General features: G+C 46.8%; 1 protein-coding gene across 1 annotated transcript in view; it reads right to left on the bottom strand.

The window, feature by feature from the left end:
- The window catches only part of LOC147709301 (serine/threonine-protein kinase Nek2-like), a 232,239-nt gene that overhangs the window by 73,089 nt on the left and 146,540 nt on the right, over positions 1 to 12,610 (bottom strand). Inside the window, exon 6 of the mRNA XM_086925457.1 lies at positions 9,503 to 9,680. Within this exon, the coding sequence (XP_086781583.1) occupies positions 9,503 to 9,680 (178 nt within the window). The remainder of the gene's footprint in view (positions 1 to 9,502; positions 9,681 to 12,610) is intronic.

Here is a 12,610-nt window from a genome sequence, read left to right on the forward strand (position 1 = left end):
CATACGGGAATACTATCTGCCACCTATTAATGAGCCCAGACACCACAGATCAAGGTTCGGCTGTACCCCAGAACGTTCTCTATACGGAGACATTACTTTACTTTTTAAATCCACTGTAACATACGGTTCTACTCCGATCGTTCCTGCGCGCATGCGTGAGAAGACAGTCTTCCATTTCACCGCGCATGCGCTATTGCAGGCAGGACTGGCGCAGGCGGTTAGCGGCGAAGCCACTGACCACTATTGAGATCGGCATGGACACTTGATTACAACTGCGAACTTGTGATATTATTATCCAATTAACATCAGCATAAAAAGGCGCTCTAGCTGTCAGTTCGTTACCTCCACTCCCACTTGGAAGCCGGCGAGAGGTAACGGCGGACAGGTAGGCTCCTGCAGACCCCTAATGGAGCTGCTGTTTGGCTGGAATACTTGCAAACTCTGCTCTATCGATGTTTACTAACTTTGGTAGAAACTTATGTAGGGTTCCCCAACTATAGATGAAATCTTTTGCCAAATAGGTTCTTGCCTAAATCACCCTTTCTGGACTAGCTTAGTTCTGCACATTAAGTTTGGTGGGGAGGTGTAGATTCTGAAAGCAACGGGGCTTAGTTAAATTGTTTGGAAGTGAGGAAGTATCCTGGCTATACACCGCAATAAACCTGTTTTTGCAGTGTTCCACAAATTATCATCTCTTCCATTTTAACAGAGCGGGCCTCATTTTCCCGAGCGGGTGCCGGGTGAGGTGACTTCCCACATAATGCTGGCTGAGTAGAACACTTCTACAATATTATTGCGAATATTGTCATACAAGCAAGGAGGACTACTGCCTTCTGTTAAGCAATGAGACTTGTTGCTCTTCGCTAATTATGTGTTGTTTGTACTGTTTTCTTTGTCACTCCGGGATCATTGTAGACATACTTTTGATATCACATATTCTGTGCACTATTTTCCTTTCTTGTAAGGGACGATTTATTAATTTTTCCACCAGTCTACATTGGGGATCCAAGTTCCTGGTAGGAATATTCAGATTCCATATTGCACAATATTATTGTCATTTTTTTCACATTATCACTTACTCTGCAGTCGCTATTAGATCACGGTCCTGAAGAAAGCTGGATAGTTGATTCCATACAGCTGAAACATGTCAACCACTTTGCACTGCGCCACCATATAGTCATATTTTCAGACTATCAGGCGTTATTTTAATCTTGACATTAGAACAGTGCCTATTAAACAAACTTTCTGTTCTAGTAGTTATTTTTATTTTATCACTCACTTCCCACAGCACTGCACACAATCAGCACCACTTGAAATACACTGTGGCTAGAGGTCTACCTCGGAAATCCATCTCTGCACCATCACTAGATGGGTTGGGCGAGATTTGGATCCACCATCCGTATCCCACATGATGAAATTCCGCCACAATGGTGGGCTGATGTGAGTTTCAGCCTAGTGTAATTTCTTGTTGTAGTTCCATGATCCTTGTTTGTTCATAGTTCAGAACAGCACACATTTTCTTTGACCCGTCATCTCCTGTTTGTTTTTATTTTTTATATATAAACTTGTGTGGAGTTTCCTTTGTGGTGGGCCTTGGGTGTTGTTGCTGGGGTGCGTGCGCAAAGACTTAACTCACAGCGCCTCCAAGTTTAGCCTTGCTGCTCGCACCACGTTACCTAGAGGGCGAGCAGGGGTTATCTTGGAGTGTAACTCCCTTGCCCTGACTTAGGAGTGGTGGTCTCGGACTGACTTTGGCGCAAGCCCTGGCCAGCCAGGGATCCCATTTCTAACAGTGGCTAAAACTGGCGACTGTTTGATTAGTAGCCTCTGCTCAAAATCCTGTAATTCTGATAGCCTTGTTCTCTTGTTAAGCGCTACAATGCCATCAGGCAAAGAAAGCTAGTAAAAAAATAAAGTGCTAAATTTGAGGCTTTGTTTCCAGCTTTTCCCCTCTGCAGATTGCAGTTGGCATAAAGATACACATCTAAAAGTGAAATAGGCTTAGGTGACTAATCAAAGTACTTTTCATGAGATCAACACTTTTCCACGATAACTAACAAATTAAAACTTTTTTGTAGGCCCATTTTTCCAAGATTGGAAGTCCATACAATAAAATAAGTCATGGATCAGTGTCAAAACTACCACTGATCAGCTCATAAGTCACTTAAAATTCTGATTAAGACGTTTAAGCCCTAGCAAATGAGTCTTCGCCACACATGTCCCATGCAGACCTCAGGCGAGATAAGTGATGATTTCGGGAGCTTCAGAAAGATTCTTGTAATGCACTAGTGCTTAACCAAACCAGCATGATTTGCTCAATCATAATAAAGCTTTATTCAATCTTAAGTGAAACAAAGATAAAAGCACAATACATCTGTAATAACAAAGTTCAAATAGCTCAGTTTAAAAAAAATTCCAAATACATCGAATTACTATAAATGGCTAAAAAATGTCCTTTTCCTAATACAAGCCCAAAGGAAGTTGGCAACTACAAAGCAAATAAAGGGGTTACCGATTTTATGAAAATCGGAGAGCTACTCTACATTGTCTGAAGTTTCATTGTCTCCAGCCCGGTATTATGTATCTAGCTCTTTCCATTTTATAAAATTTCACAGAAAAGGATGATCTAGAGGTCTGATTGTTCGAGACTCCATCACATGGGTAAACGGTCAGGTCACAAAACGTATGTTTTCCTGCCGGACAACCCACCATCAGAATAAATATTCATACGAAATCTTACTAGGATGAATCTGTGCTGTAAGTTCTGTATCTCCTCTACATAGTGGTAGTCTCCCTCTGCTAGAGTCGGGAGGTTTGTATAATCTCACTGTAGGTTTAACTTACTATCTCAGAGCGTTATCAAACCAACTTCGCCCCAAAAAAATATTTTGAAACCTTCGGTATTTGGAGGCTTTTACTGGGGTTTCTGTACAAATCCTCCAGATACAAAGTGTTCAGGGTCGACCTTACATAATGCAGCCATCCTATTTCATGGACATTATCTAACTCAAGGCAATCCTTTATAATAGGTTGTGTTAAGAGTAGCGTGTTCTTCATCCAAATTAAATGTCATAATAGTAAATGGGCTAACCTTACCAAGTCGCTAATATAAGGGAGGTACACTTCCACATGGCAATTGAAGTTGGAGCATGATGCCAGGAGGGAAATCAGCCTCTTCAGGAATTTATCCTCTATAATCTGCAACTGTTCAATTGGAGACATACCCCACACCACTGCTCCGTAGGTAGTTGCCTAAACGGTCTTAGTCTTATAGAAGCAGTTTATGACTTCTAGGTTTAATTCCTAGTTTCTTGGCAAATTTAATAATGGCTGCCATGCTACTCTCCATCGCCAATAACCGGTTTGACCATATGGGCCCATGTGTGGCCTTTATCCAACACGACTCCCAGGTAAGGGAAAGAATCTATCACTAACCTGCGAGTTCCCAAGCAGAAGGATGGAGCTTTCCCACACCCTCTGTGGTTTGCTATTAAAATTAACCATTTCAATTAGTTAACCCTCAAGTCAAGGGAAGACATATGCAGTTGTGCTGCAAGGTCCTGCCTGTTCTGGCCACTAGGACAGTCATCTGCATATGAGAGTAAAGGCAGAGTTAAAGACCCAAACTGTGGGATATCTAAAGTCATCCCCACCAATGCTGCCTCAACCCCATTAGTGTATAATGAACAGGATTGAGCGGGGACAAATCCTTGACTAATGACCCCACACCCGCCCCCTCCCGGAGAATCCAGGACGAGCGGGTGCAAGCAGTCCTTACCATACCGCACCAAAGTGGTGGTCTGGGTATAGAGCAGTCTTACATGTAAGATTTGGGGGTCCACCCGCATGGCCTCCATTATCTCCCATAGCTTACTGTTGTTTACGCAATCAAATGCGGCCGAGAGATCCATGAAGGCAATGTAAATTATTTCCCCTTTAGCCCTGGTGTATTTCTCAATGACAAGGCTCAGGTTCAAGCACTGAACAATCATGCTCCTGCCCTGCTGGAATCCATATTGGGTCAGAAGCTGTATATTTAACACAGGCCCATTCTTCCAGCTGATGTAATAGAAGCAGTCCCATTAGTTTTGAAGTGGTATCTAGCAAAGATATGGGCCTATAATTGCCTGGGTCACCTCTGGCTCCCTTTTTTGTAGATCGGTACAATGACGCTTGTGCTCCACGATGCCAGGGGGTCAGCCTGAACTAAAGCATTAAGTTGTGCAATAAAGGGGCCCATAAGTGGACTGTGGCAGCGTCCCTACCGCTTTTAAAACTAAAGCGCTTCTGCGTGTAGCTCGCCTGCTTAGCGGCGCGTGAGCATTTTATGCTATTTTAACTCTGCACATTATTTCTCCTCACCTGGTTGGGAAGCACAGCGTGTTGGCAGCGTGTTGTGTGTGCCCCTTGTTTTTAGCTCGGCTGAGCTCTGTTAGACGGATTACGGAGGACTGGACTCGCCCCTTCCTCCCGCCTCGGTCTGACGCCGGTGATTAGCGCCGTTTGAGCAGAGGGCGTGGAGGGTCCGAGCCAGGCACTTCCGGTAGGGAACAGCAGCGCTCTAGTTGTTGGAACGCTGGGGGGGGATATAAGGCGGATGTGCTGTCGACAGCGCAGCGGGCGCGACGAAGGCGCGCCGGAGTTGCGCCAGAGTTAAGCCCGTCTGCGCCCGTCCGCTGCCGACTGCGGCCCAGGGCCATAACCCCTGCCTCTCCCTCCTGTCAAGTCTCCTGGAGTCGAGATGATTTACTTCTCCTCCGTAGAGAGCTATGCGGGCTATGCCCCCACAGCATTGACGCAGGGACCAATGCGGGCTGCAGCCACTGAGTACACCTTCAACACAGGTAAGGCGCTAACCGCAGGCCAACTTACTTTGTGGTCTACTAAATGTCCGCTCCCTACGGAAACACTCCCTCGATATTCATGACCTCCTCACGGGGAAACAATGGGATCGGTTTTTCCTCACGGAAACCTGGCTTGACCAAGATTCCATGCCGGAGATCATTGAGGCCATCCCTGAAGGCTACTGCCTACAAAGGCTAGACAGACCACGTGGGAGAGGGGGCGGCATAGCCATTGTTGTGCGGCAAGATTATCAATGTCAGCTGGATCGCACTGTGATTGACGACAGTGAGGCTGGTGCCTTCTCCATTTCTATTAATGGCTGCTTCACCTTGAAAGGCTTGTTAATTTACCGTCCTCCAGGCTCTTCTACAGCCTTTGTTGAAAAGTTAGTGGAAGGTGTCACAGAAGCCGCTCTACGCTCGGACAAATATCTGGTCCTAGGGGATCTTAATTTACACCTAGATAACCCCTCGGACAGTGGCGAGCGAGCTATGCCACACGATGGCTAGCTTACAATTTGAGCAGAAGGTACTGCAACCCACCCATAAGCTGGGTCACCTTCTGGACCCAGTCTTTGCTAACTGGAGTCAAGTGGACGCCCAAGCCCCGATTCCCATCGCATGGTCCGATCATTTCCTCGTCCCCTTTACCATCGAAATACAGGGACTTCGCCCCAATGACCCTCCCGCTGATAAACATCCGAGGCGCAGATGGACAGCGTTCTCCCAGGCCAAATTCAACCTGGCACTTACCGAGAAAGGTCATCCTGGGGGCGACGGGGCTGATGAAATCAATTCCAACCTGGACCAACGTATTCTGGAAGCCCTGAATCAGGTGGCACCTCTGGGTATGGCGAAATCAGGCGGCCGAATACAACGGTCGGCGCCTTGGTACAATGAGGATTTGCGAACGGCCAAAGCTGCATGTAAACGCGCCGAAAGGCAATGGAGGATTGCATACTCCATGCAGGCCAAAACTGTTTACACTGATTGCAGACGTGCCTATCACATGTTGATTAGGAAGGCCAAATCATCGTACTATTGCAATAAAATTGAGGAAGCTAAGCAGTCCACCAAGGAGCTTTTCTCTATTTACAAATCCATTGCAATAGGAAAATCCGCCGCAGCACCGAAGAAACTTTGCACCACGGAGGGCTGTAATCGTATTGCGGAGTACTTTGCAACCAAGGTCTCCAACATATACAATTCCTTCCCCCAGAGGACAGACAGCGGCCTTGCCCCCTTGGAACTCCCAAGAAGGGAAGGGGAACATCGGTTAACCATGTTCGTCACTCCTTCCACTACGGAGCTTCTCTGCATTTGTGGATCCATCAAATCCGGTTCCCCTAGAGATCCGACCACCCCCAGCCGGCTCAAGGACAGCTTGCCAGTGCTAGAGCCCTATGTGCGTCAGCTGCTGGACATCTCCTTTGAGTCTCAGGTGGTCCCGAAAGCCTGGAAACAGGCGGTGGTTCTTCCCCTGCAAAAAAAGGCCAACGTTAGCTTTGAAAAGCTGGATAACCTCCGTCCTATTTCCCTCCTTCCCTACATGGCGAAGGTGGCGGAAAAAATAGCCAACATACAGCTCATGCAGTTCGTGGAGACGGCTTCGCTACTCCACGACTCGCAATTTGGCTTCCGTCCCCGTCACTCGACGGAGTCTGCTCTCCTCGTGGCGGTAGAAGCACTCAGACAGGGAGTAGACGAGGGCCAGACGATGGCACTGATCCTTCTAGACTTAAGCGCAGCATTCGACACTGTAGCACATTCCACCTTGCTACAGTGTCTGAATGGAGGCGGGGTGACAGGAGCTGCGCTTGGTTGGATCAAGTCCTTCCTCTCTGAGAGGTGCTTTCAAGTCAGACTGGGTGAGTGCTATTCCAGGGAGATTGAGCTGGGCCAGGGCGTACCTCAGGGTTCGTCCCTGAGCCCAACTCTATTCAACATCTACGTCTCCCCCCTGGCGGCCATTGTGGAGGGTCATGGCCTCCGCCTGGTGTCCTACGCCGATGACACGCAGTTGGTCATCTCCCTATCGCGCGCGCCCGGTCTTGCGGCGGACATCTTCAGGAACTGCATGAAAGACCTTGCTGCCTGGATGTCTGCCAACTGTTTAAAGTTGAACGGGAGCAAGACCGAGGTGCTCGTGGTGGGGGGTGCACCGTCGGCGTGGTCGTCGGCGTGGTGGCCACCTTGTCTGGGGGAAGTCCCCGCTCCCTGCCGTGAGGCCAGGAACCTGGGCGTGTGGCTCGATAAGGACCTCACCTCTGGCCCACATGTCGGTCGGGTGGCGGGGGTATGCTTCAGTGTTCTGAGAGCCCTCAGGAAAGTCTTAGACCTGCTTCCCATCTCTGCTCGTCAGACGCTGGTGCATGCCTTGGTCACCTCCCGACTCGATTATGGGAACCTGCTCTATCTGGGGGCCATGGGCAGGGTCATCGGCCGCCTGCAGGTTCTTCAAAACGCGGCAGCGCGGTTGGTCCTCAGACTCCCCAGGAGGTCATCCGCCAAGCCTGCCTTGCGAGCGCTCCATTGGCTCCCCATCGAGAGGAGAGTGAAGTTTAAGGCCCTTGCCACCTGCCATCGTATTCTGAACGGCAAGGCACCTCTTCCGCTCCAGAGCCTAGTAGCCTATTACGAGCCTACACGCAGTCTCCGGTCCTCGCAGACCGGGCTGTTAAAAGTTCCATGAATATCTAAAGCTCGTATGGGAGGCAGATCCTTCATATACCTTGCTCCCAAGTGCTGGAACAATCTGCCACTGGAACTTCGGCTTGAACCCTCCGAAATCCAGTTTAGGAAAAAGCTTAAAACACATCTTTTTCAGTAGATAGCTTGGTTGGGAGGAGGGGGGACAGTCACTCCACTTGTCATAGCGCGGGGACACGCCAGTGGCGTAACCAGGCGCTTAATAAATGTCCAATAATAATAATAATAATAATAATACAGGATTTCAAGAAAAAGGTCTATTGGGACCATATCTGGGCCCTGATGCATCTTTCCAGACCCTTTATTATTTCCTCAACAGTAAACACAAGGGGTCTAAATGGACCAGGGAGGCTGAAGGCTGATCAGTCATTGGAGTTTCCCCTGACCCAACGATTATCTCAAAGTGAGCCACCCTGGCGCCCTCTCACATGGGATTCCAGAGTTGGATCACTGGCGTCAAAAAGGGCTTACCACCCTCCAGAAATCCCTGTACAATCGAAGGTTTTAAGATCTAACGCAGTGTAATTGGGCTATGTACCCAAAACCATTTATGTTTTCTAGACTCAACTCATACTTCTAAATGTTGATGAAACCAGTCCATAGATATTCCCCTATTTGAACAAAGGCTCCAACAGCATTAACGTTTAAGTGAATGAGGACACCATCTACATCCATGATTGACAGTTGTAATGATTTCAAACAAGTTACATATTTCACTACAGTGTTGATTACTTGGTGGGCTTAGCGAGTGGTCAATCTGCCCGACACCATTTATTTATTTATTTTGAAGCTTATAGAGCGCGTGGCTACATCCAGCGGGGGTGTCCCGGCGCTAGGATTACAGGAATATCACAAGAGAGGGTTGCCTAGTTCATGTCCATCCGAAAAGAAAACCAAGGGCTGCAGAGGAGCTCTTAATTAGCGTTTAGTAAACAGCCAGGTTTTTAGTTAGCGTCGGAAGATTGCTCAGATTCGGTGAACCTAAGGTCTAGAGGTAGGGTGTTCCAGAGCTTGGCAGCTATAACGGTGAAAGTTCATTTTGCACCACTGACTAGCTTTAGTGGAACAGCCCTAACCAAAGTCAAAGGTACTGCATCACAATGGAACCAGTTGAGCACAGTTACCATCCAAATATCAGACTGGCGGTGTCCCTGGTTATATAAACTACAGGAAACATTAGAAGAAAAGCTCAGAGACCAGCAATGAGGGTTGTTATAAGTCTATATGGTACACGCCAGTCACATGCGGATCACTAGTCAGAGTCCATCTACCTGCAGGCCACTGTCTAGCAATACAGCTCCAGCTGAAAAGGGGATCTGAAAGCCCCCTGTTTCACATAGTAACAGGCTGTTTCCTACTAGTCATTGTTCCCTGCAGGGTAACATGCAAACAGCATCCACCAGAGATGGCTGTCTGGACTGAATACCCTAGTATAGCTGCAAAAGGTAGCATCGCTCACCACCATAGACTCCTGGTCAAGTGAGCACAATGGAGGACATGCCAGTAAAAAAAGTAAATACCTTACCTTCTTAGCGGTGAAACAAATTCCCGAAATCTAGAGAACAATTCAGCTGTGCTAACAGTAAGGGCAGAAAAAAAGATTTCAGAAAATGGAATCCCAGCATAGTCCATGAGGACACAAGCTTACTATCCATACATTCTCTACACACTGCCTGGGTGTCTGCAGGAGCATTCCCTGCAGGCTAAGTTAACCCACCCACAACTCTCAACCCAGTTCCCTTGAAACCATCACACTTCAATTTGCATCAAGATACAAATCCTGCCCCTCTTGCAACTGCTGGGAGGAGGGGTGGAGGCATGCACACCACTGAGTAAGCGAGGAACTCAAGGTCCCCAATCAATAAAAGCCCCTAATTATGTGGCATTTAGAGATTAGTGATAGATTCCTGAAACATCCCTTCCCCACTGTGCCCAGACCTCGGTCATACCTCTTGAGAAAGTCATAGCTGCCCTCCTTGGCAAAGGATCAGTGGAAGGGCATGGGCCGTAGCCATGTACAGCACATATGGGCCTAGTTTCTTCTGGACACAATTTTCTTTCAGTAGAAGTCCAACGGGACAGGAGTGAGATCTTTAGAAGGTCATGAACTGAAGGTCGTTCGTTAGCCTATAATACATAATTGAAAAACAATAAAATGGGCTGTAACAGGTTTTCCTTACAATGATTTAATTTCAGAGACAAATCAGATAATTCTAATAGTGGAGTGCTTCTGGTTAAACATTCACCCAGTTCTACACATCATGCATTAGGAACAAAAGAAAAAAAAGCAGACCACACCCACTAGGAAAGGGGTAAAGAATGCTCCTGGTAATTGAATCCAAGACCAAAAGTAAAAAGTCAGTTGTCAAGATGCTACAAGTTAATTTTCTGTAACTTCACTTGAGCACTAGGCTGGAAACTGTAGGTACAGTTTCCATTTATTTCCAAGTCTCTTGGTACATTCTCCTAGATTGACTACTTAGCTTGAGAACGTGTTCCAGGGCAGGATGGAAAATGAAGTTACCTTGCTTCAATTTCCTCCGGGGAGTAAAATACCTGGATTTTTAGTGTACAGTACAGCATAACGTCTTTACATAGAGTGCAAAACTTTCCCAGATAAGCTCAGTATTACTATTGTTTTGCACCAAGAGTTTGTACTGGTTAGCTGTGCAGGAACCTTGCAAGGCCTAACTTGCAATTTTGGATATGCATTAATAAAAACAACCTACGACAGTGGGGTAGAGTGGGTCGGGTGATAACACTGCATTATACCATAGTGGGGTTGTTGCAAAAATAAAAGTTAACACAAAGTCATGCAATTCAATGTGAATTACCTCAGGACAGTAAAAAAAGGAAGACTAAATCTATCCGGCACTACTGCCAAGCATAAAATAGCCAGAGTTAGCCTGTAGTAAAAGTACCTAGTACAATCTAATCTGTTGTCAAAGCACATCATAGTATACTCTCGATTCACCTAGGTATCACCACAGATCAATATCTGGACTAAGGAGAGCAGGTATGTTCCCTGGAGGAGTCCTGGTACTCAAGCAGAATGGTCCCACCTTCGTGATAAGATGTACTAGCGAAATCTGAAGACCGCTCTTCTATGCCCCTTGCGGTCTGATCCACCCCACTGTAGCAGCCCTTGACTCACCTCATGGCTGCTAGGTTGCCTGTTGGATTTCCAGTGGCTTGTAAAGGCCCTCTTCGCTAGTAAGAGCTATGGCATTACATTATGCGGTTAGATTATGTTTTTAGTGTCAGAAGTTCCCCAGTGTGCAAGCTCTACTGTATATAGCAGTATATCCTGTAACTTGTGCAAGCTGAGAAATTATTTCAGACTGGTACTGTGACAGACAAGACCACTACATAAGCATCATATTTACCTCCATAGTTCCACAGCAGGCATTTGCACCCAGAAACACTTGGTTGATTTTGGCAGGCAATAAGTAGGCACTGTGTAGGACGTTCAAGTCTACAACTTTAAACCGGCGTTCCACAATGAGACTCCGGGATGGCCAATATTCTCTCCCATTCCTGTCATGAAACGCCCATCTACTTCAGTCTCCCAACTGTCATGGAGTATGGTTAGTGCGGGTTGGGAGGGTCGTGCATGTGCTAGCCTACTAATGTCTACGACCAGTACCCATGGTGTGCAAGTACTGTTTAACAGTATTATCGCAGATCCTGGGTTACCATGTGCAAATGGGTAGAAAGGGTACAAGTCAATGCAGTGATGGTCAAATATTGTGCCTGGTGTACACCAGATTTTTCCAGGTGGTTTTCGAATGACAGAAGGTGACCCTCATGAAAGCATGCCTATTGCTTGAATGCCTGCAGCATTCCAATGTTTTAGATTCAGAGATGCCAGAAAGCCTTTGCTCCAATTAATATCCCAATAGAGGGACAGCCTGGAAGTATGGAATAGGCTTTGCTGTGATATCTAAGCACCTTTGAAAATACAAGACCACTGCGTGCCCTTGATGCAAATTTGAGGAAGGTGCTCTGGCAGGCAGAACGCTCAGAGTAGCTCTACTAGATGCAGAGGGGCCTCAGTCATGCCATATCAACGAGTTGTTCATCCGCCAACAAGCATCAAACACATTGTAGTTATGCTACAAGGTGATGTGGTCAAGGTTTAGGGTGCTTGAGTATGGATTGCAGTTGCTGCTCTTGGAAAGTTGCCATCCAGCAAGTATTGCTCTAGGAGGTTAATCCCCAAATGCTAAAATGTTTTACCCAGCCATTGGTCTGTCATACAGTGACAATGTTTAATGTTGCTGTGTTGTGTTTCTGCACCCTCTATGTAAACCCCCATAGGGAACGCATTGGATAAGCTGTTTGGCTGATGGGATTGGGGTTTGCTGGCAGATCGGTGTGTATTTTTTGATACTGCAAAAAAGGGGCAAGCAGCCCTTCGTTCAAATAGCATGCTGTTGTACTACTGTAAGCCTTGCACCCTCGATTTAGCACAGGTTTATGGTATGACTCCAGGGTGGTCACTGGTCGACTGCTGGCAAAGGAGGAGTAGTTTCTGTCCTGTAACTCCAGTTCTGTAGTAGGGGTATCTCTTTTATAGTCATAATCTAGTGAATAGTCCCGCCCATGTACGTGGACCCCGGAGCAATCAAAAATAATCTCTTAAGGTGTTGAAAAATGCAGAACTGCACAGACACCTAAGAGAATTAAAGACCGATAATGCAGCCTATAACCAGGCTACACTGTCCAGTACTTCAACTAGAAATTCTACCAAAAACCCACTAACAGCAAAGTCTGTCCAGATTTCTCTTGCTTCAGCAGCAAAAACCCTCAGGAATGAAAGAGGAAGACCTGGACAGACAAGCCCCATAGGCTGCCATTATGTGGCTCAAAACAGGATACTGTGCCTTTAAGAGAACTTTCCAGAACTTCACAGTATCCCAGAATGTACTGCAGGCCCCTTTTACTTTCAGTTCTTTTTGAAGGTTTAACACGCCAGACCTGTAGCATTCCTTACATGAGTATCTCTCCCCCCACCGGGGGGGCGGGCGCTTATGACTAACAGATACCCCTACTAC

This window comes from Lissotriton vulgaris, chromosome 6, assembly GCF_964263255.1.
Source record: "Lissotriton vulgaris chromosome 6, aLisVul1.2, whole genome shotgun sequence".
Classification (NCBI taxonomy): domain Eukaryota; kingdom Metazoa; phylum Chordata; class Amphibia; order Caudata; family Salamandridae; genus Lissotriton; species Lissotriton vulgaris.